The sequence below is a fragment of the Schistocerca serialis genome, chromosome 3, assembly GCF_023864345.2.
Source record: "Schistocerca serialis cubense isolate TAMUIC-IGC-003099 chromosome 3, iqSchSeri2.2, whole genome shotgun sequence".
NCBI lineage: Eukaryota > Metazoa > Arthropoda > Insecta > Orthoptera > Acrididae > Schistocerca > Schistocerca serialis.
In genome coordinates, this window is record NC_064640.1 from 427,656,349 (window position 1) to 427,680,827 (window position 24,479).

Here is a 24,479-nt window from a genome sequence, read left to right on the forward strand (position 1 = left end):
ATTAATATGCAGATATGCAGAGCCTGTGAACGAGTATCTCGAAAACGGCGAAGCTGGTCGAATGTTCATGTGCTACTGTCCTGAGCATACAGAAACAGGCAGAAGGACACTGAAACTAGCGTTGCGTTGCGTTGCGTTGTTTTGAGGGAAGAGACCAAACAGCGAGGTCATCGGTCTCATCGGACTAGGGAAAGACGGGAAAGGTAGTCGGCCGTGCCCTTTCAAAGGAACCATCCCAGCATTTGCCTGGAGCGATTTAGGGAAATCAAGGAAAACCTAAAACAGGATGGCCGGACGCGGGATTGAACCGTCGTCCTCCCGAATGCGAGTCCAGTGTGCTAACACTGAAACTAGCACTAGGCGCTAAATGGGTGGACGCCCACGACTCTTCACAACGTGGGGTTGGGAGGCTTGTCTGCTAGTAAACTAGGGTAGACGGTGATCTGTGGCATCTCTGCCGAAAGAGCAAAATTCTGGTGCACCCACAAGTGTTTCGGAGCACATCGTTCATCGTACATTGTTGAAAATGGACCTCCGCAGTAGACCACCCCTACGCGTCCATATGTTGACTCAGGTCGATGGTCGATGGTCGTCACCACAAACGTCATTATCGAGGCGAACGGTGGCTCGAAACGTACAGCGTGCCACTGACGCAGGCTGACGGGAGCAGTATTATCTATGGGAGAGATTTTCCTGCGCTTACATGGGACCTGTAGTAGTAATCGAAGACAGTTCATGCTTGATGTTTTTCCCCGGCGGCGTTGTCATCTTTCAGCAGTACAATTGCCACGTCTCGCAGCCAGAACCGTGTTGCAGTGGTTTGAGGAGCATTATAGTGAACTCGTGTTGATGTCTCGGCGACCAGATTCCTGTGGAACTCATCTGGGTCGCTATCACGTACCATCACCACGTACACAAATCAGCGGCCCGTTATTTACGCGGATTACATGACCTGCGCGTAGACATCTAATGCCAGATACCTCCACAAACCTACCAACAAACTGCCGAATCCCTAATACACAGAAGCAGTGATCTGTTTCGTTCCAAAGACAGAAAAACAAGCTATTAAGCAGTGGTGATAATGTTTTGACTCATCAATGTATGTAGACATGAAAAATGAAGATGTAGAACTGTCTATTTTATTTAAAAAGCTTTAAGAGTTTTCGCACAAAAAATTCGGGGGCATTACGTTTCAGCACGCTGTCGTACATGTATACTCTGCAAGTCACTGTATAGTGCATGGTCGAACGTTGTTGCGAAAAAGCATCTAACTCAGAATCACAAGGCGACGAATCTAATTTAACCATTGGAAGTGGCCTCGGAGTGGAAGGTGAAAGATCGTAGTAACAATGATCAGCTTCGTGGTTTCATGTTTCAGCAAGCATTATTGGCGGAAATGGTGTTGCCCAGGTGGCGTGGCCAATAGCAAAAACACGGCATCGACAAGGGAAAATAAAATTTCAAATTAAATGAAACAAGCGTCCAAAACACCAGGCAAGAAGGAATCCAGTTCCTACAACGTAAGACTTAATCAACATTTACAGCGCTATACCCGAGAACCATGACTGATTGTGACAGTGAGTCGCAGGAAGACAGCTATTTCTTCACGGAAATTAAGTGAAAAATAAAATTTAAATCAGTTTCTGTATAATAAACAAAGATTCTGATGCGGAGAGTAAATTGAGCAAAAAATACTGCAAAAAATGTACAAGGTTTGCCCAGAAAGTAATGCACAGCATTTTTTTCTTCAACAATTCTTCATTGAACATAATGAAAATTACACACACGAAAAAATGGTGTTTTATCTACACACCTAATTTTTCCACGTAATTTTCATCCCATTCTATGGCCTTCCTCCAACGAGAAACAAGGGCGTGTATGTCCTGTCGGTACCAATCCTTGTCCTGGTGGCGGAGCCAGTACTTCACTGTGTGAACCACCTCCTCATTGTCCTCAAAATGTCTTCTACGAATGACATCCTTTAATGGTGCAAACAAGTGGATGTCCGAGGGGGCTAGGTGAGGTGTGTCAGGTGTGACAGCCGTGGAAGGTCTCCTCGACCGCTGCAAGTCGTGGAGCCCCGCCGAACCGCCTTCTGATGACCTCACCCTCCATGCCCAGCGACTAACTGTGGTTCTATCGACAGCAGATACTCCATAGACTTGGCACAAGCGTTTGTGAATATTCTCCAGACTTTATTTATCTGCAGTTGAAAATTCACGTTGCTTGTAACGAACATCACCCACGGACACCATTTTGAAACTGTCCTGCAGCTGTGCTACCTGTCGGGAGAGACGGAAACTTGGCGCGCTCTCTCAGGAGACTTCAAATAATGTTTACATGACGTTTAGCATTCGTAGCATTGTTTTCGGCTGAGAAAAAAAAAGCGGTGCATTACTTTCTGGGCAACTCTCGTATTCAATAACTGAAGGGATCGGAGGAAGATAGTGTTAATCCTAGTGTGCGATTTGCAGGGGGGGATAGGGGGGGATTCCCCCCCCCCCCCTCTCTGCATCAGACCATCCCTTCCTCTGGTTTTAGTTTATGCATCCCAACCTGGGATGTTTATTTCCCATGCACTGGAGTAAAACTTTACATATAACTTAAATTTGTGGAACCGAACACTGAAAGTTTTTAATAAGTCTTACTATTAATACTATTAATATGTTTCAGTTTTCTATCATCAGAATAAGTACAGCTTTTCACAAGTGTGCCTCTACTTTTTGAATTCCCCTCGTATACCTGTATGTAGATGATTTTGTAAATAAGCTTTACTTTTAAAGATATAACAAGGAATGGCTTTTCTGATTGTGCATACGCGTGAATAGTGAGTTTCGGCATTAACATCTATTTATAAATAGCTGTTTAACCATGCGTAACGCCACGGTCCAAGCAAGTAACATATATAATTCTACTAATCCATTAAGGCATCCCCCCCACTGGTAAAAGCACAAATCGTACCCTGGTTAATCCACAACTTAGTAAGGATGGGTCTGATGACACTCTCTGTTGTGTCTTGCCGCGCGGGATTAGCCGAGCGGTCTTAGGGGCTGCAGTCACGGACTGTGCGGCTGGTCCCGGCGGAGGTTCGAGTCCTCCCTCGGGCTAGGGACTGATGATCTTAGCAGTTAAGTCCCATAAGACTTCACACACATTTGAACATTTTTTTGTTGTGTTTTTGAATGCACCATATGTTGGTAACAACATTCTCCATATGTACCGCTACAAAAAACTGTCCATTACATAATTTATTTTCCGTTATTGAATTTATATTCCTATCTTTGAATTTAATCAGACAAATAAGATATAACAATTCAAATTATGCTCTTGTGGGTTAACGCTGTCTTCTGCTGACTCCTTCAATTCAGATAAGGGATAAGTTCAGACATAGCGTATAAGGAGTTTTACACGACATGTCACTGTTGCGTCAGAAAAGTTGGAAGAATCAGAGCATGCAGGAAGGTGGAGGTGGTGCCTGGGCGTACCCACGGCCATAGCACACTCACTGTCCTTGTGAGAGCAACTTTTCCGTAAGGACGCCGTGGCCGCAGGTACGTTAGCTCGCCGGGACGGAAACCTTGCAAGCGTCTGCGAAGTGTCCCGTGTGGGAGAGAGCCGCAGATAACGTGTGTGTCTGCCACTGCGGCCTTGGCTCGCAACACCACGTGGCTTCCATTGGTACAGCGTGGCGCAACTCCGCTCTTCGCAATACCCAGACAACTCGGCGATAGCAGCAGTAGTGATGCGAATGTTCTGAGGCTAGTTCCTAAGGCGTACGGTCCTAGAGCGAGTATGGAAGGTACCAGGCAAGGCGATCAGTCCTCGGCCGGGAACAGAGATAGTATTAGTGTCAATGATATTACGTTATTGTTATGATGGAATGCGTTGCGCAATAAGGTTACGTCGGATCGCAGCGCCGGCCTGGGTGGCCGTGCGGTTCTAGGCGCTAAAGTCTGGAACCACGCGACCACTACGGTCGCTGGTTCGAATCCTGCCTCGGGCATGGATGTGTGTGATGTCCTTAGGTTAGTTAGGTATAAGTAGTTCTAAGTTCTAGGGGACTGATGACCTCAGAAGTTAAGTCCCATAATGCTCAGAGCCATTTGAACCATTTTTTTGGATCGCAGCAATTGGTCGTCATGTCAGGCGATGGATCTGTAGATCACACGTGTTGCGGAAGTTGCAGATCGCAGCGACGGGTCGCTGATTGTCTATAAATTCCAAGTGATTTGACTATTCGCCGCCTGAGTGTGGTAATATGGCTGTGTGGCTGCGACCCGTTTGCCTGTCTGGCGTAGTTGTGTTTCACGACGCCGTTCTTTCTGGATGAAATAATTATTAGTGTCGCTTCGATATGACACCATCGTATAAGAACTTCACGTTAGAATTTATAGAATCATTCAGGGAACAAGAACTATTCTGAAAAATAAAGTCAAAGCAGGAATTCTCTTATTGAGAGAGGGTACAAATATAAAAGCATTGATAACCTCAGTTTTTGCAGTGATCGGTATTCTGAAGCTTGTGTCATAAAATATAAATTAATGGATAAGTAACGGCAATAATTACATCATCCAGAACTCCACATGATCAATGTTGGGTATTCATGGAACAACGCGATATTAAAATGTTTAAGTTCTAAAGAAAATGAAGTAATATTAAGTGGAAAATTTAATTAAACTTTTTTTTAATACTACCTATTCTAGAGCTTAAGCCTTTTGCGATTTAATGTAATCTATTTCTCCCTCATAAAATTAACATGGGTGGTGGCCACCAGCAGCGCCACTACCGATAGCATTTTTATGCACATCTAGATATTGCAAATACAGAGTGTAAATAATTGTATTTAAGCAAAGTGGCTAATAAATGAAAGACAAATTTAGGAATTTAAAATTATTTGCGAGATACATCTACATCTACATAGATACTCCGCAAGCCACCGTACGGTGCGTGACGGAGGATATACCGACTAGACAGATGCGCACAGCAAATTTGGCACTGATGAAAAACGTAACGTATTCTGTTAGATAGCCTACAGTCCCCGAGAGAAACGTTCTGAAACAAATTTAAAAAATTGCAGCTCCTGTTATTTTTCTTCTTTTTCTACGAGTCTAAGACTACATACCGTGATCAATTGCCACTACTGCTAGGCATAACAGTTCATTTTCTATAGCAGAACTTGGTGAGACAGTTTCATTCGAAACATTGGTCGAAATTACTTGGTAAATAGCTCGTTTGTTGCTGCGTCGAGTAGAGCGACCAATTGCAGTCGGTATTGCTGCCTAATCGGCAGTGACATACCGATCGTCTGTCTATACTTCGCATATTTCGTACCTAGCAGTAGATGACGAAATGAAGATACACACAAACTGATACTTACTGGCTAAACAGAACTTAAGATACTATTAAACGTGATACAAACGTGCCACGACGCACTGTTCGAATCGACTCTATGTTACTGGAGTCAACATACTTGCACATCAACGTCTTACCCGAGAATGGAGTAACCGTGCTGCACGGAAAGAAGGGAGTATTTTCAAAACTAATGAGAGTAATCCGACTCACAAAAGTGGAAGCACTGATCCTACACTCCTTACTGTCCGGAACTGACTTTCGACATAATGGATAAAATTGGGAAATTTGACGAAGTGATTACTTGACTGGAACAAACGTGGTAAGAAACTCCAGTATAAGAACTGTCAAGATGATCTTTGGCACACTTACTTTCTACTTATCATATTACACTTCCTGCAGGCGTGAGTCTTCTCCACTACATTCCACTTTCTGTACTTCGTGAGCTCTAAAGTGCAGTGTCGTGTTTGTATTGTTGATGACAGAAGGGAGAAGATGGAATTCAGTGCGGGCACATAACCTACTGATACCTAAAATACAAAGTGGGCCGCTATGTTTAAGGTTCTGGCCGACGGAACGGACGAATCAGTACCAATTGTGGCACAATAAAATGGTTAAAATGGTTCTGAGCACTATGGGCCTCAACTTCTGAGGTCATCGTCCCCTTGGACTTAGAACTACTTAAACCTAACTAACCTAAGGACATCACGCACATCCATGCCCGAGGCAGAATTCGAAACTGCGACCGTAGCGGTCGCGCGGTTCCTGACTGAAGCGCCTAGAACCGCTCGGCCACCGCGGCCGGCAGATTTGGGGGGATAGGGTTCCTAGAACATGTAGTCATGGTTTGCTGTTTATAGAGTGGGTATTACAACTAGAACACAATGACTAAACATCGACTCCCTTTAGGGATAAATTCAAACAGGCGAACCTGAGTAAGGCCCCAGACAACGAAGGTAACTACTAGAATTTAATAAGATATGTCGCTCTATAACAGTAAGACTGGGGGCCATGTGCGAAAACTATGCATTGTTTGTAAAACATAATAAAATATAGTAAGCATCTAGTACAAGCTGTTAAACAGTGAGTTCTTACAATAAATTTCTTGATCGCATTCACTTATGTCCAGCCAGAAGTATTGGGTTATGCAGTCCTTATATCAAGGTTCCTAGTTTAAACTAATTGTAAATGGCAAAATACACTGATCCACATGTGAGTCACATCCAAGTTGACGAAAACTGCACCATTCGACGCTGTCAATTTCCCTAGGATACAAGTCTCGATGTTTATTCTTAGACTGTCACCCATTTCACAAATGGTGGTAGATATCACCTGTCTTCTCCTTCTTCTTCCTTATATCTTTCATCCCGCCTGTGATCTGGTCCGTCTCCTACGTATACAGGGTGTGCTAGAAATATTTTGATAAAGTTCTAGAGAAGGTGGAGCACGTATTTAGGATTGAAAATTGCATAGCAATCCATGGACGCAAACGTCAGAGGTCAAAGATCGGAAAGGAACAAGAGACTGATTCATTTGAACCATTTATTGGACATAATGAGTACACATGGTGTACGACATGAATACAGCTCTGATTTTACAACAGATGCTCGAAGTTTGCACCATCAGACGCCACGCATGCCCGACACTGATAGAGCATTGACTGACCGACACGTTCGAACACAGCTAGAATTTCTTTGCTTGTAACAGCTTCGAAAACGATTTTGCGAAGAGATCCATTTCAGACACCACCGAATAGCGGTATATGAGAAATTCTATGACTCCCCACAGAAAGAAACAGGCTTGATAATTCCGGTGAGCGTAAGGGCCAGGGAACCGGACAACCACGCCCAACACGCCCAATCCATCGATGCGGGTTTGGCCTGTTTAAATGCCTACGAGCAGCCAGTCCAAAATAGGCAGGCGCCCCATCATGATGGAACCACATCTGCTGGAGTATCTTAGAGCAAGCCGGAGAGAACCTATTTCAGAAGTGTCTGATAATTCGCGGGGGTCAAGAGGGATGGAAAAGGAACGGCCCGATTAAGCAGTCGCCGATCAAACCCGCCCATACGTTAACTGCGAAGCTATGTTGTGCTGCGTGGTGCCACACTAGGTGTGGGTTTTCTGGTGCTCACAAATGCTCATAGCGGTGACTGAACACGCCATCCCTAGTGAATGTGGCCTCAACAGTGAACAACACTTAAGTTGAAAAATGCATATCTTGGCCACTTTGCTGCAGAAACCACTGTGTGAAACGCACACCTGCAGGATGGCCACCGGAGTGCAATATCTGCACCCTTTGGACATCAAAGGCATGTAAGAACTAGGCCTTCAAGAGACGCAGTCTTAAGTTCGAGGCAATAACACGTCTGTTGGTGCTTGGATTAATCACCACGGCATCCAACACACTTTCTTCGCTACGACCGAACGGGCCGATCGTGGCGTGCACTCACTAACCCTGCCACTTCCTAATGACCCGTACTCGCACAAGTTTCGATGCAGACGTGCAAACAAACTGAGTCGTAGCTGGCGTCTGATTGGTAAGCGTTCACGATACGTACGTCCAACCACTCGTCCGTTGTGCTCAACTATCCCATACATTAATAGCACGCCTGTAAGCTCACCGTTCGTACACCGTCCCATGCTCCTCGTATGATGGCTAGGGCTCGAATGATGAAATCCTCACATTACCTTCCAGTACTCTCGTGTACAGAATCACGGAACGGCGTTCCCATCCTGTACTCTTGTGTGCAGCAGCATCTGGTCTCGTACAACGACGATTACTGGCATGGACTGCTATGAAATTATCGAAGCTTATGATGCGCCGCACCTCCCCTAGAAGTTTTCCGCAACATTTCTGGGACACCCTGTATAATATGCTTTGTGTCCAAATGTAATACAAGGATCACTTCTTAGTTTACATTTTATTTTATAAACATTCTATATCTGCAGTTGATGTTCTAATATAATTTTTTCTAAGTGTGTCTTCTCCGATATAAAAAATGTGACATGTTCGAGATGCTTTAGAATGACGAGGTAGCAGGATGTGAAAACATAAATGCATGAAATGAAAATGTACTTCAGCGATCACACCGACACTCGTGTAGTGAATTAAGCAAATTATTAAAAAAAATTGAAATCGATATAGGTAGACGCAAGTAAGGTAGTCGGACATTCCACTGAAACAAAGTTGCTCCGACTTGCTCAGAGTAATGAGAATGGGATGATCATGATAATAGCACAGAATCAATTTGATTCATTCCCAGATATACACGGTGAAGGTAAAAAAAAAAAAAAACAGATACCGTAAACTAGGACAGATACCTTGCAGAGGCATTGTCAGGATGAATATACAGACGAATCCGATGATGGCTGCCTCCTGGAGATACTGGTAGAGGCAGAAGGTGATGACGATGACCTGCAGCACGCTGAGCCAGATCCAGTGGCCGAACTGCAGCGCCTGGTCAAAGCGGCTGACGTCATTCGTCATCAGGTTGAGGATCTGCCCGGTCGCTGCCTGATCCAGCTCCTGCCTGTTCAGTCGCAGAACCTGCACACACAAAACGATTCTCCTAATCGCGCTGTTGGCATTCTGGTCGGACGTTGTTGCTAGACTATTATAATTGCAGAGTACTTTAACCTGCAATCAATAACGCTCAACAAGAAAAGACAGAATTTAATGTCCCGCTGATACACATAATCAAGGTGTATTAATGTGACTGCCGTCTACGTTCGACGTCAAAGTACGACAATCATTCACAGACGGCAGGTGACAGCACTACAGTGGAGGGTGTATAAGGCATGTCGGGAGCACGCGGAAAAACACTGCAAACTTTGTCGTAATGCGGAAACGGAACCATTTATCTGACATCCAAAACGGAAAGGACCAAAGGGAGAAGCATTTCCGAAATGGCTAAGTCTGTAATCTGTTCGTGTGCCGTAGTGGTATACCGTGCACCCAAAATGGCGCAACCCAAAACCGGCGCCAAGGTAACTGTGGTGGGTCATGGGCCATACAGGACTTGGATGAACGACGTCGGCGGAGACATGTACGGGCGAATAGACGAGCAGCTGTTGAGCAACTGACTGCCCAGATGAACGAAGGGGCTACCAATAGTGTCTCCTCAACGACCGTTCAGTGAACGTTGTTGCGTATGGGCCTCCATAGCAGGCGCCCTGTCCGTACACTCATGCTGACTGCTGTTCATATGCGACGAAGGCTGGAATTTGCAAGCCAATACCGTACCTGGACGTCCACTGCGTTGCGACAGGTGGCCTTTTCAGATGACTCACGTTTTATGCTCCATCGGACAGATGGCCGTTGGCGTATACGGCCCTGCAACGATCGCCGGCTGGGTCCAGTCCGAAGGAGGGATCATTATGGTCTGGGGAAAGTTTTCGCGGCATTCCCTGGGTGATCTCGTCATTCTGGAAGGCACAATGGATCAACACAACTATACATCTATCCGTGAAGACCATGTCCACCCTTACATGCTGTCTGTTTTTCCTCGGCAGGATGCCGTCTACGAGTAGGATAATGCAGCGTATCACACAGCTCGCAGTGTACGTGTGTGATTCGAAGAGCACCAGGATTAGTTTACCGTACTCTGAGGCCACCTAACTTCCCGGATTTGATTCCAATCGAGAATCAGTGGGATCACCTCGACTGGGCCGTTCGCGCCGTGGATCTTCAACCGAGAAATCCAACGCAGCTGGTCACGGCACTGGGGTCTGCATGACTCCAAAGCCCTGTCGGTGCCTTTCAGTACCTCACTGACACTTTTCCTCCACGTTTCGCAACGGTCCACGCCGCGAAATGTTAGTTATTCTGGCTTTGGAACAGTGATGAGTTAATGCAACTAGACAGTGTAGAAGTCCTTAAAAGTAGAAAACACTCAACGTAAAATGATTCAGGGAAACCACTGGGAAACCTAAGTCTAAATAGGTGAAGGGGGATTTGAACACCACTCATCTGGAATGCCATTCCACTGTTTTGAATACTGCGCAAACGTTAGGAAAAGTATCTTGTTTGCGCTCTTTATTAAAGAAATGTTCAAAAATACTTGTGACAATTTCTTTTTACAATTTCTTTTGAACTTGAAACTTCCTGGCAGATTAAAACTGTGTGTCGGACTGGGACTCGGACCCGGAACCTTTGCCTTCTGGGGAAGTCTTGAAGATAGGAGATGAGCTACTAGCGGAATTGGAGCTGTGAGGACGAGTCGTCAGTCGCGCTTTGGCAGCTGATAGAGGACTTCTGTGACTTCTTAGACATTGTTTCCACCGCCAGGGTGTGCTGGATGTATTCGGATATCAATGAATAATGAACTGTTTTCACTTTGTGTTGAGTGTACCATCGGCAGATTTACACTGTTCCCTAACACGTGAAGGTGTTAAACTATTTCATCTGTTGGGTCATGGTGGCCCCACAAAGGGAGGAAGGTTAGAGTTAACAGTTTATCTCCGTCGATGCCATCAGAGATATAGCACAAGCTCGTTTTGATTTGGAATGTGGAAGAAATAGAATGTGGCCTTGTTTAAGGAACCATGTCAACTTTCGACACAACCTTATTAGAGAAACTAGGAAAAAGCTAAATAAGGATGACCATAAGGGGATTTGAGCTACGTTTCTTCCAGATAGTGGGGGGAAGTAAGGCAGATTATGCTTTAATGTCCATGGACGACGAGATCATTACAATGGAGCCTTAGCTCAATTTGGCCAATGATGGCTCAGGAAATCAGCTCTGCCATTTCAAATGGTCCGTCCCACCGCCGGCCGGGGTGGCCGAGCGGTTCTAGGCGCTACAGTCTGGAAACGCGCGACCGCCACGGTCGCAGGTTCAAATCCTGCCTCGGGCATGGATGTGTGTGATGTCCTTAGGTTAGTTAGGTTTAAGTAGTTCTAAGTTCTAGGGGACTGATGACCTTAGAAGTTAAGTCCCATAGTGCTCAGAGCCATTTGAACCATTTTGAACCGTCCCACCATTTACCGACCTGGAGAGAAAACGAAACTCTTGTGTCAGTATCACTAGATAGGTATGTGAACAGTACTTCTCCGGAAAGCGAGTACAATGCCTAATCCACTGCACTACATAACTTTGTCGGGAATACAAGTCCATTGTATTGTATACTGTGCCTGAACACTTGGCAGTTTTGTCTTCATAAAGATCGATTTTATCGAAATTCCATCGTGCTCTTTCCATGTATTTACTTGCATATAGAAGTTTGTTTCTCTGATAACCTTACTTGTAGATGATGACTCTCCTCTGTTAACTGAAGTGTCGTGGGTTCTGCATCTGAGCATTGATTTAGAGTTGTTTAAAAATGCGTTTTGTAAGCATCCACCTTAGTAGCTTACATATGGTTTCACGATGAGCTAAAGTTCTCAACGAACATAGGCTTCGTACTCTTGAGCAACAATATTTCCAGGTATTTGCAAGAACTGAGTGATTCGAATAATGACTTATTACTCCTATCATATTTCCAAGCCCAAGATACGGTGTTTTCAGTTTCAGTGTTCTTAAATTAGTATCGGCTACACGGAAAGTCGAGCAAAAACTGCATCACATGATATGAATCATACGGGCCGTAGACGTTTGACTGCGCTGGATGGCATTGTGTACTTCCACCTCTAAATAAACTAATTCTTAATCTCTAATGAACACGATGTCGTGAGGTGTCTTATTTCCTTTTAGTTTCTTCTATTGGTCTGCTATGCTTCCGGTGGCTGTGTGTGTCGCACTGTATTTCCTGTACCTGAGGATAGTTTTCTATGCAACAGACGTGCGATAGCGAGACAAAGCTCAAAGTCTGCGTAACAAATAACTGATCTATGAAAATGATGCCTAATACAGGTTTTATTTATTGCTGTCATTACCCTCATTTTACATAAAGGAGTACGCAGGACTCCCTGTCCATCAGGGTGTACTGGTCAGTGGGCTAGGATGCTTGCTCGAGGTCTGTTTTATGCTGATTGAGATGTAAGTGCTCAATTGAAAGGTTTTGCTTTCATTTCAGGAAACGTAAGTTTCTGATCGTGTTACATGAAGCCAGCGTATCATTTTATAATTATAAGTCTTGGAGGCTACACGCTTATCTCTCATCGATACCTACTCGCCTCGTCAACACGTTGCTCACCTTGAGACTGAGCATTTTCTTTTCGTTTTCTTTTGCCTTATACGCTTATGGCTTCCTTGTGACCCGAGCACGAAAGCCAAGATTTCTGCATCGTGTTACATACCACATCCCAGTGTCGTGAGTACTTTATTCACTGAGGCAAATGCATTGCCAGTTCTTCGCAAAGCATACTAGATTCTGATCGGATGGACACATATTCATTATTTATTTATTTATTTATTAGCAATACGACTCTAATCTAGCCTGCATTGTAAAGTATTGATACTGTAAATAATAAAGTTAGTTTCGGTGGCTAAGGCAGTCACGACTTACAGTCAGCCAACTGCCCGGGAGCCTCTCCTTGAAATTGTTGGATTTGTCTGTTTGGATATAGGAATCGTTTCTTATGTCAGATCCGACCTAGCTGTCGATACATCGTGTGAGAATTTCTTATTGTCACTTACGGTCTCATAGAGACCCAAGAAACATCACAGACTACTGGACTTTCAACGACCCATACTTTTGTGAAAGTGGATTGTTGTTAGCATTCGCACAGAGGTTCCAGTACAGCAATGAGCTCAATGCTTCAGCAGACAGATGAATGTCACAGAGACCTGTAAACGGAAACGGCTTTTCGAACCAGGCCTTACGGTAGTGTTACATGCCACTAACGATCGACTAACTACGAACATAACACCGGTGCAGATGCATATCTCAGCTATTACCCAAAGAATGCCTGCTAGCAGTTTTGTCCTAAAGTCAGGGTTATTTCATTTATTTGTACTTACTTAATATTTATTCAGCTTGGTATCTATGTCAATGACACGTCATAGAATATTCCACATCATACACAGAAATCGAAATAAACTAAGCGTAAAGCAGAATAACATAAACGGAACCATGAATAACGGAAAGAAAATGGCACTGAAAAAAAATTATAACAATTACAATAACACCGAACAAGAATTAACTTCATTTTACAAATTTTAATAATGACAAAAAAGAGAACAGGTCTGAGAACAGAATTAAGTGGATGTTCTGTGTATTATATTGACTATGTCACCTGTCAATCAAGAGTTGCTTATTTCTATTGATTTACTGTGTGTACTCGATGAAACATAATTGCAAAGATAAAGCACACTTTTCACCGGTATTTAATTAATGTAATGCAACTTCTGTATAGTTAGATCGCGCGGAGAGGCATGTATACTATTAATTCTTTCTATTAATGTTCATGCCCCTGTAAATTTTTATTTGCGAAAATGTTTCGCCAATAATGTGTCCTGTTTTACCTTCAAGATGGCGGCGAGCAGTGGTTCGGTGTATCATTCCTTGTGTGGTGACGTTTTCTGGGTAAATTATTAAATGAAAGAAGTAATCCACAATTATTCGTTTTGAGATGTAAATTATTATTTTTCACTAGTTTTTCAACACCAACTACTAATACATAAAGCTAATACTGATTGTAGCACATCATTTAATCATGCCCAACACTTCGTCGAATATGATTCTTTCATTATTTTACTTGCAGAACTTACGTCTTTCTTGCACCCTCGATATTCTGTCCAAAATGTTAATTTTATCACTGTTTTTGCACGTACTCCCACGTCATCCACTGTGGAACCCTTCACTGCTACCGTCCGCCCCATGTCTAAGTTGGCGTTGCTACCCTCAGGTGTGTTCATCCGCGTGGCACGCCGTAATCGTATTAACAGATGGCAGGGGTTGATAGCAACAAAGCAGCAAAACATGCACCTTTCACTTGTACGTCAGAACAATTTTTTTCCTTATAATACTTTTATAATCAAACAGCTGCATCAAAGGGACTCTTTCTTCAGGGGCAAATTTAGGTATTCATTTACATACAAAGAATTTTAATGATCTATACATTAATAAAAATGTGAGGTGAAATTCTGAGGTCTCCAAGGATGTGGTAATCTTACGCTAATATTTATTATTTTTGCAACGTAGGTTTCTGTTTTTGGCTCACTGTCTAGTGTTAGTGGCAAAGAAATTACGTTTATATTAGTATGCGCTATAACATCATGCTAGTAACGCTAGAGAATGGACTACAACCCAAAATTTAATCACAAAAATGATATATATTACTGCAGCAGTGGCATAAGGTATGGGTTTTATAACAACATTCTCTAAATCATACATTTTCTGACTTGAATATGCTTTACCTTTCGCAAAAAAAGGAGCTTAAGTTGCTTCAGCTACCGCTGGTGTCAAGTCAGTAATGAATACAAAGAAGTGTGTGGATCCACAGGACATCCCACGTCAAATTTCAGGTCCTCTCACAACGTAGATACATAATCTGGGAATCAGTATAAAATGTGTAGCACAAGGTATATTATCATATCACCGTATATTAAGGATTTTTTCGTCCCATTACCAATGATGTGTTAGATAAACATCTATAAATATGTGTCTGTGAGTTGTAAGTAAGTTTTGCAAGTATCACAAGAGCAGTATGTTTATAACTATAGCGTATCCTAACACTGCTTGCTGATGCTGAGAAATAAAACCGTTTCACCTTGTTATAGTATCATTTTTATTTTACGTTTTAATAGGAACCCCTTACACTGCAGTCCATTTTCCTTGACATGCAGCTGTTATGGCGGCAAAAATGTATAGCCAGTGGACCGTCATCTACATGTCGTGGGTGTTCAGTTCTACATGTTGACGTTCGGTGCGCCTCCTACATCCTCTTCTTATCCATTGGGGCATTACGTAGAATTTCTCTTTATCGTTCTTTATCCTTCTCAACAGGTTTTAAGGGAGCGTTATCCACCCTATATTATTGCTTGCAAGACATACCCGTTGTTGCATGGGACGGACTATGAACGTTGCGGTCAGGGATAATCTGTTGTGTGTATCATGACTTGACTACAGTGAGTACAATTTTCATTACGGTTTCATCTTAGGTTTGGGATTATTTATTTTTTTACATAATGGTTTCCCCACTTGCATACAGCTCAAAATGCTACTTAAAATATCGTGAAACCGGTATAGGCTAATAATAAAAGAATTTTATAGCTGAGGCGGTTTTATTTCTCAACATGATTTATACTGTCCAGAATGCGATTTTCACTCTGCACCGGAGTGTGCGCTGATATGAAACTTCCTGGCAGATTAAAACTGTGTGCCCGACGGAGACTCGAACTCGAGACCTTTGCCTTTCGCGGGCAAGTGCTCTACCATCTGAGCTACCGAAGCACGACTCACGCCCGGTCCTCACAGCTTTATTTCTGCCAGTATCTCGTCTCCTACCTTCCAAACTTTGCAGAAGCTCTCCTGCGAACCTTGCAGAACTAGCACTCCTGAAAGAAAGGATACTGCGGAGACATGGCTTAGCCACAGCCTGGGGGATGTTTCCAGAATGAGATTTTCACTCTGCAGCGGAGTGTGCGCTGATATGCAACTTCCTGGCAGATTTAAATTGTGTGCCCGACCGAGACGCGAACTCGGGATCTTTGCCTTTCGCGGGCAAGTGCTCTACCATCTGAGCTACCGAAGCACGACTCACGCCCGGTCCTCACAGCTTTACTTCTGCCAGTATCTCGTCTCCTACCTTCCAAACTTTACAGAAGCTCTCCTGCGAACCTTGCAGAACTAGCACTCCTGAAAGAAAGGATACTGCAGAGACATGGCTTAGCCACAGCCTGGGGGATGTTTCCAGAATGAGATTTTCACTCTGCAGCGGAGTGTGCGCTGATATGAAACTTCCTGGCAGATTAAAACTGTGTGCCCGACCGAGACTCGAACTCGGGACCTTTGCCTTTCGCGGGCAAGTGCTCTACCATCTGAGCTACCGAAGCACGACTCACGCCCGGTCCTCACAGCTTTACTTCTGCCAGTATCTCGTCTCCTACCTTCCAAACTTTATAGAAGATCTCCTGCGAACCTTGCAGAACTAGCACTCCTGAAAGAAAGGATACTGCGGAGACACAGCCTGGGGGATGTTTCCAGAATGAGATTTTCACTCTGCAGCGGAGTGTGCGCTGATATGAAACTTCCTGGCAGATTAAAACTGTGTGCCCGACCGAGACTCGAACTCGGGACCTTTGCCTTTCGTGGGCAAGTGTTCTACCAGCTGAGCTACCGAAGCACGACTCACGCCCGGTCCTCACAGATTTACTTCTGCTAGTATCTCGTCTCCTACCTTTCAAACTTTACAGAAGCTCTCCTGCGAACCTTGCAGAACTAGCACTCCTGAAAGAAAGGATACTGCGAAGACATGGCTTAGCCACAGCCTGGGGGATGTTTCCAGAATGAGATTTTCACTCTGCAGCGGAGTATGCGCTGATATGAAACTTCCTGGCAGATTAAAACTGTGTGCCCGACAGAGACTTGAACTCGGGACCTTTGCCTTTCGCGGGCAAGTGCTCTACCATCTGACCTACCGAAGCTCAGTAGCTCGGTAGTTCAGATGGTAGAGCACTTGCCCGCGAAAGGCGAAAGTCCCGAGTTCGAGTCTCAGTCGGGCACACAGTTTTAATCTGCCAGGAAGTTTCATATCAGCGCAAACTCCGCTGCAGATTGAAAATCTCATTCTGGAAACATCCCCCAGGCTGTGGCTAAGCCATGTCTCCCCAGTATCCTTTCTTTCAGGAGTGCTAGTTCTGCAAGGTTCGCAGGAGAGCTTCTGTAAAGTTTGGAAGGTAGGAGACGAGATACTGGCAGAAGTAAAGCTGTGAGGACCGGGCGTGAGTCGTGCTTCGGTAGCTCAGATGGTAGAGCACTTGCCCGCGAAAGGCAAAGGTCCCGAGTTCGAGTCTCGGTCTGGCACACAGTTTTAACCTGCCAGGAAGTTTGATTTATAGTGGCTGTGTTTGCCCAGTCCACAAATTTTTCTGCATATTTTATGATCGAATGACGCCGAGAAACTGGATTTTTTAAAATTTTCTGACACATCTGTAATTGTGTTGTGTAGTAAATTCGTAGGCTTGCAAAATAAATAAGTATTTGTGGGTGCGCTACAGTTTATATGGATAAAAGTGATACGAAAAAGGAATCACGCAGGAACATCTTAAAATAATTTAAAGTTATTAATGAGTATGTTACCTGAAATCACACAGAAATTTTTTACTATTTAATAGCCACATTCACAACTAAGAAATTGGAATTGGAAACAATTTTTATAGAAAAAAGTATGTACATCAGAGAGGTATGCAATGTAGTTGATTATGCAGAGCCTGTCAAAATGAACCTGGTGAAGAGAAATGATGCCTGTGTAAGTGAAGTTGAGTGTGTGAAGTAGTGTGAATGAAATGTCTCTAAAAGCGATGACATGAGTAGAAATATTAAGCATAAGATTTTTATTAATTTCTTTATATTTAGGGCACACATACCTGCTTCCACATGCTAGTATATCATGTCGGTGTTATAGACTGTATACACTGTTTGAAAGTGACTTGCCTGTACCATTGTAAAAATGATAAAAGGATGAATAAATATTATTATTATTATTCTTGTTTTCATCATTATTATTATTACTATTACTAACAAATTCTTCCAGTCAGTGGAAGACGTTAAGCAAGTAAACCAATCAACTTTTCTTTAGGTTCATCTTGTTGTGCCAGTAGGCTTTCATTTTTTCCAAGAAGGTTTGTTTACGTTCTTCCGAGCACTTTGGTCTGTCCTGTTTTTGTTTCCGGTGCTCTGATGCAACTTCCCATTTTTCTACTTCGTGTCTGAACGTGTTTCTGTCTAAAATGACGGTTGCTCTTATGTTTTTGCGTTTTTGAAGTCCTTCCGAATTTCATTCAGCCAAGGTATTGAGTTCTTGAGTAATGTTCCATAGTCTGTTATCCTTTTTGTCAATCGCTTTTCTTGTAAATTCCATTCGCCTTTTCTTAACATCAATTTCAATGTTTGAAGTATTTCCTGTTATTTTGAATGAGTGCATCCTGCAATCGCCTTGGATATGTCTTGCTCCTAAAATTCTCCTTGTGATATTCCTCTCTTCTTTTTTTGTATCTTCAAGTCCGCTTTTTTTGTTCACTGGCGATGTTTCACTTGTGTAGATGACTCTTGGTTTCATAACTGTGTTATAGTGCCGAATTTTTGTCTGTCTTGACATGGTTTTTTTGTTATAGAGCTTTTGGACGAAAATCAATTATTATTATTAATATTATTATTACTACGTATACTACTGTTGTTATTGTTGTTCTGTTATTATTATTATTATTATTATTATTACTAAGAAGTGTACTGAAATGCAAGATAACAGCTATTTGGATATGATGAAAAAGAGAGAAAATATGACTGGATCTATTCAAAATTTAATTTGGAATTAGGAAATTGAAGACATTAATACTTAGTTTCACGTTGCGCTGGAGTTAATCCCTCTTCGTCCTCCCAGTTTCATATCAGAGTGCATGACATGTACTGATGACAATCCGAGTGTACGAGCTCTGATGTCAGCTCGCTTTTTGCTCACTACTCATATTTGTCACTGGGACGAGTCTCAACCACAATATTGCAGATATATCTAAAACTAAATCTAAAGACAAGGATTTCAATAATATCTCCTACAATGAATCCCTTGAGAGTCTAGCAAATGGTTCAAATGGCTCTGAGCACTATGGGACTTAACAGCTATGGTCATCAGTCCCCTAGAACTTAGAACTACTTAAACCTAACTAACCTAAGGACAGCACACAACACCCAGCCATCACGAGGCAGAGAAAATCCCTGACCCCGCCGGGAATCGAACCCGGGAACCCGGGCGAGAGTCTAGCAATTGATGGTGCAAGGAGCTTACCTTGCGGTAGAGCAGGGAGCAGCAGGCAACGCGGATGCGCATGCCGACCAGCTGCGCCAGCATCATGTAGTGGTGGTAGAAGCAATTCTTGACGAAAACGATGATGCATAGCGCCGCTGCATACGCACACGCCTCTCCAGACGTCATGCTGCTGCCCTGCGTGAAGTGCTCCACGATCTGCCCAAGCATGATGGGTTGCGCTACCCTGCACACAACACAAACACGATCTAAATAAAGTTTATTGCTGAACCACGCTATGACACTCTAAGAGCCCAATTACTTATTTTCCTTGCTCATATCGACCCTGTTGAGTTGCATATTACATGGCTTACTGACTAGGATTAAATAGTGCGACCCGAGGCCGAAGATGCATTTTTTCCAAGGCCAACTGACGTGGCAAAGTATGGACTGGGTCTGTCAATTGAGAATTTAAAGATGGCCATAGAAAATCTGCATGGTACTGATTACTGAGAGACCCCAAGGGTATCGTTGGGTCGTCCAAGAGTGGACGTATTTTTCTTCTCGCACATTGGTACCTTAAATGCAACTACTGATGCCGAGGATTTCGATTCCTGAGCTTGAAATGAAGTTTATGGAGTTGTCAGTAAGAGGAAAGAGAAAGGATAAAATCCAGTAACAACAAAGTGTTCATTCATCTCGCGTAGCACCAAAGGAGAAGAAAATTTAATATCTCAGTTCGACGGACAGATCAATACCATAGTCAAATATCTTCACACCGAAAGACTTGGTGATTAGATGTGGGATTAAACACAAAACAATGTAGAGTGGTCTGCTAATCAGGAACTGCGTGCCACCAAATCTCTCTCGCCTTCTTGATAATCAAATTTGGAAGTTGAAAATTTCCTCCATTAATTGGAATTTTGTACAGTTTCATCAGCAACAGTCGTGAAAGTCGCTGAAATTAAACCTATAATTTAAAATATACAGTGATTAAGGATACAAACAATGTTTCTGAAAGCTTGAAATACCCCCAGATGGGAAGACATGCGAAAGCTGTATGGTCATTATATGTATATTCCACAATATTTTCGTATCAGTAATAGCTCCAGAGCAGCCAATCAGTTTTAGGTGCTCCACTCAGCGTTCATAAGTCACGAATACGACTTACAAGGGGAGGCCGCCAATTGTGAAATTCAGATTCGATTCATACTGCGCATAAGAAAAGCTCATGGCCAGAGGTGTAATGTGGCAAAGCACCAAGATGCACTTCTCAGCCGTTGTCGAGAAAATCGACAGTTAAAAGAAACCGCTGCGGTGAAATACTCTCTACGATTAATAGTTATCTGCAGCGTCGTGGCGCAGCGGTAAGCGCTCGGGTTCGCAATCCGAAGGTCACCGGATCGAATCTCGCGCCATGTAATTTTTTTTATTATTAGTTTTTTGTAATTCAAATATATATATATATACTATTGATGAATTGCTTATGCATACTGGTGAAGGCGGATCGCTCTCCAATTGTACCGCCTCCATTTTTCCGTTTTTTTAACAGGGTGTACCAAAGCTCTCCCGTCCGCACTGATTTTCGACGATGTTATAAGTTGCGCCAGGGACCGCATCTACCTTCTTTCGAAGTTAGCAGGCAACTACGCTGTTATGCGGCGGCTCGTTTCGGCCCATTCAACATCTGTCCTTCAAGTGTAACGAGCGAGTAACGGAGTTTATATTTCATACATGCCGCAGCAAATTTGTGTTCGTGGGGTCTCTATTCTAATTCTAACGTTTGACTTACGCTACACGTATTCGTTTCGGAATACCGTTTCTACGTCTTCCGTTAACTATACGTGGTTAACATTATGAAGACAATTAATAACATTTGTGAAATACAACTTTGTTTGCGGAAAACATAATGAAGTTCGAAGTCGCCAGTTTTTGCACGACAAACGACTTTCAACAACTTATTATGTGCATAATTGTTGCAACTGATTTCCGGGAATTATATACGAATTACAAAAAACAAATACAAAAAAAAGGGTTGCATGGCGCGAGATTCGATCCGGCAACCTTCGGATTACGAACCCGAGCGCTTACCGCTGCGCCACGACGCTGTAGAAAATTATTAATCGTAGAGAGTATTTCACGGCAACGGTTTCTTTTAACTGTCGATTTTCTCGACAACAGCTGAGAAGTGCATCTTGGTGCTTTGCCACATTACACCTCTGGCCATGAGCTTTTATTATGCGCAGTATGAATCGAATCTGAATTTCACAATTGGCGGCCTGCCCTTGGTTCAAATGGCTCTGAGCACTATGGGACTCAACTGCTGAGGTCATTAGTCCCCTAGAACTTAGAACTAGTTAAACCTAACTAACCTAAGGACATCACAAACATCCATGCCCGAGGCAGGATTCGAACCTGCGACCGTAGCGGTCTTGCGGTTCCAGACTGCAGCGCCTTTAACCGCACGGCCACTTTGGCCGGCTGCCTCCCCTTGTTAGTGACTAATGAATGCTGAGCACAGCACTGGAATCTGGTCAACCTGCAACTGCTATCAATCAGAAGATGTTCTGTTACTGAAATACACCGATTATTGCTGTGGAAATAGAGTGACTGTACACTGTAACGAAATACGTTACAAAAATAATGTATTGATCCATTATCTGCTATGGACGGCTAATTGTACGCAATTGTCTATAACGAACCACGTCCTGACGAGGTGGTTACTAAACTGCACTACGTCGAAGAGCTTTCTTGTGAACTTACGAGTGTTACCTGTCCAGCACAATTCATATTGTTATTTACTGAAATTTTTTTTGGTATCCCAAACTGTTCATGACTTATTAAACATTAAATGCTGTAATACACAATAAAAGCTTGATTTTTAATTCTATTAAACAAATTATTTGCCTTCCGTCCTACATGATACGTGTTCTTTCTTGTACACTGACCTAATGAATACTTCTGATACATCCGTGGGAGAATATACTGTCTGGAACAACATGGTGTGGATATAAAGTTACTGGGCGCTGGTTGAGTCTTCAATTAGACACCTCATTGCTCAGGTGCCAGAAATCTACGAGCCACTGAATGTCGATGTGAGGAATATTTTCAGCAACCTGCCTGAATGAAAACTTTTGCTTGGCGAACATTTAGCAGGAGAGAAAGTGGTTCATCACTGTGGCTGACAGAATTTGCCATTAAAGTGTACCAAAGTGAAATTTCACGACTGTGGCCTTGCTTTAGAATGAGTTTGGGTCCCTAAACAAGCTCGAGCATGGTAAACTATCACCCTGAATAACGATACACCTTCCTGAAAGCCTGGCAGGTTTGTCTTCAGAATGGAACTCAGCTACAGCAACACACTGAAACAGCAGCATCAGCATTGACTGTTCCCAGACATCTTGTGAAAGCCGCCTCTTCGCTCATAGGCGCAAAGTGTATGTTCCATTAATAATGCGACATTGTAGTAGCAGAAGGTACTATGTGAAGAAAATCTGTTGATGGAGGCAGACGGAATAGAGCCGAATTTTACTACGTGTAAACGCACGATTACTGTTGAGGTCGACAACCTACTCATTTACACCTGAAACAAACATTTTCTGATGAATGCTTTTCTTTTCTGGGCATCAGTGCTCGTCCTTATTGATGTATCCAGGTCATCTCCTGCAAGCACAACTACCTACATAACTGTGATGGTTTGCAAGTTGCCTGTGCTTCGGCTCCGCAGCATACACTCCCTTGGGAGACCCGGATATCAACAATAGGCAGACATAGCGTATCAACCATTACAAGCTGGACTGGGTCCAAAAGACGCTAATCTGTTCCGAAGTGGAATTCCAGCTGACAGCATGGGGACATGGGGCACTGCCTTCGCTATGAGGGGTGCCAGCCTCGAGGCCAGTGACGAGTGCATCCGGGGCAACAGTGCCGTAATCAGAAGCACTGCTTTGCTTTAGTGAATTACCTGCCATCCAAGCATCGAGTAGATATCCCTCCGCTGGGCATGCGTTTAGGACAGCGTCTGGCTGTTCCCTGCCAGTCGATCCACGGCAAGCAGTCCTGAAGCAGAGTGACTGCCATGACCTACACCATGTCGTTCCGGCAGCAGCCCGATGTGGAGTGTACCGCAGTGCAGCCACCTTGAACAGCCAGCCATTGTCCAGGGAACTTCGCCTCCTTCCACTTGACCTACAGTGGATTTGGTGCTCAAAGATTGGTTTTCTTGTGTTGAACTTATACTCCCAACCGTGTTAAGCAGTAGCCGTTACTACACTCCCAAATGGACTTCGAGTTTGTCACACTTCCTAAATAGGGTCAGTACTAACTGAACGCAAGATTTGTTATCCCTAGTCACTAGTTCAGTGACTCCTGCCATCGTGAGCCCTTCTGTGGAACTTATAATTTTTCAAGTGCTTTCATGGACTGAGACTCAAAAATCTTTATTGTTTATCAGTCATTAAATAGTGGTGAAGTCCAATTGGCACATGTAGTCAGTGCTGAACAAGTTTGTTTGTAGTTTTCCATTTTTGTGTGGAAAGAAAGTAAATGCCAATTGCCTACGACCTGTTACAAACGGGTGAGTGTGTGCTACCACGTAGGGCACATCAGTTTTGCCGACGTGGTGTTCTTTTTAGTTAAATTCAGTTATACGCGTATGTACTACACCCCTAAACCCAGGTAACTTCCAAAATTTGGGTGAACTGGGTTTTACTTTCCGTTACAACTTGTCTGACACTGGTCCAACGGACAAAATCTTCTCCAAGGAGGAGATTTTACTTCAAGTATTTTCTCATAAACGTATTCTACATTGTTTACTTGGACTGTATTTTTCTTGTGCCTGCAGCTGCACGGAACATACAAACTGCTGACAGTTTAAAGTGTTTCATCCCACCAGTGCTGGCGATGAGGGTACAAGTTTTCAAGTTTTGTCCCACCAGTCGACGTCTAGTATAGCTGATTCCCATGTTTAGTCCCTTTTCTCAACGGCGACGATATCAATTGACCTATCGTTTACACTCCCAGCGTTGGCAGTGCATCCATAAACATTTTGCGAAGTCTAGAGCTATTTCGGCGCATAAATTGAAGCGTATAAATAAACTTTTCTCGTTCCAGCACAGCAACAGAGAAGCAAGATGAGTTGATACAGCTACTACACGACTTACAGCGACTTCAGCTGGAACAGAAAATTCTCCTGTTAAGTGAGGGTCGCCCAGTCGCTGACCTACACTAGGCTCTCCAACAACTTCGGCACCACCAGGAGATCCTGCTGCAGACGTTGGTCCAG

General features: G+C 43.5%; 1 protein-coding gene across 2 annotated transcripts in view; it reads right to left on the reverse strand.

The window, feature by feature from the left end:
• Positions 1 to 24,479, reverse strand: part of LOC126470307 (ATP-binding cassette sub-family C member 4-like) — a 264,208-nt gene that overhangs the window by 168,942 nt on the left and 70,787 nt on the right. For both annotated transcript variants that reach the window (XM_050098079.1, XM_050098078.1), the window contains exons 4-5: positions 19,238 to 19,442; positions 8,674 to 8,899 (exon numbers count right to left, since the gene is read on the reverse strand). In XM_050098079.1, the coding sequence (XP_049954036.1) occupies positions 8,674 to 8,899; positions 19,238 to 19,442 (431 nt within the window). The remainder of the gene's footprint in view (positions 1 to 8,673; positions 8,900 to 19,237; positions 19,443 to 24,479) is intronic.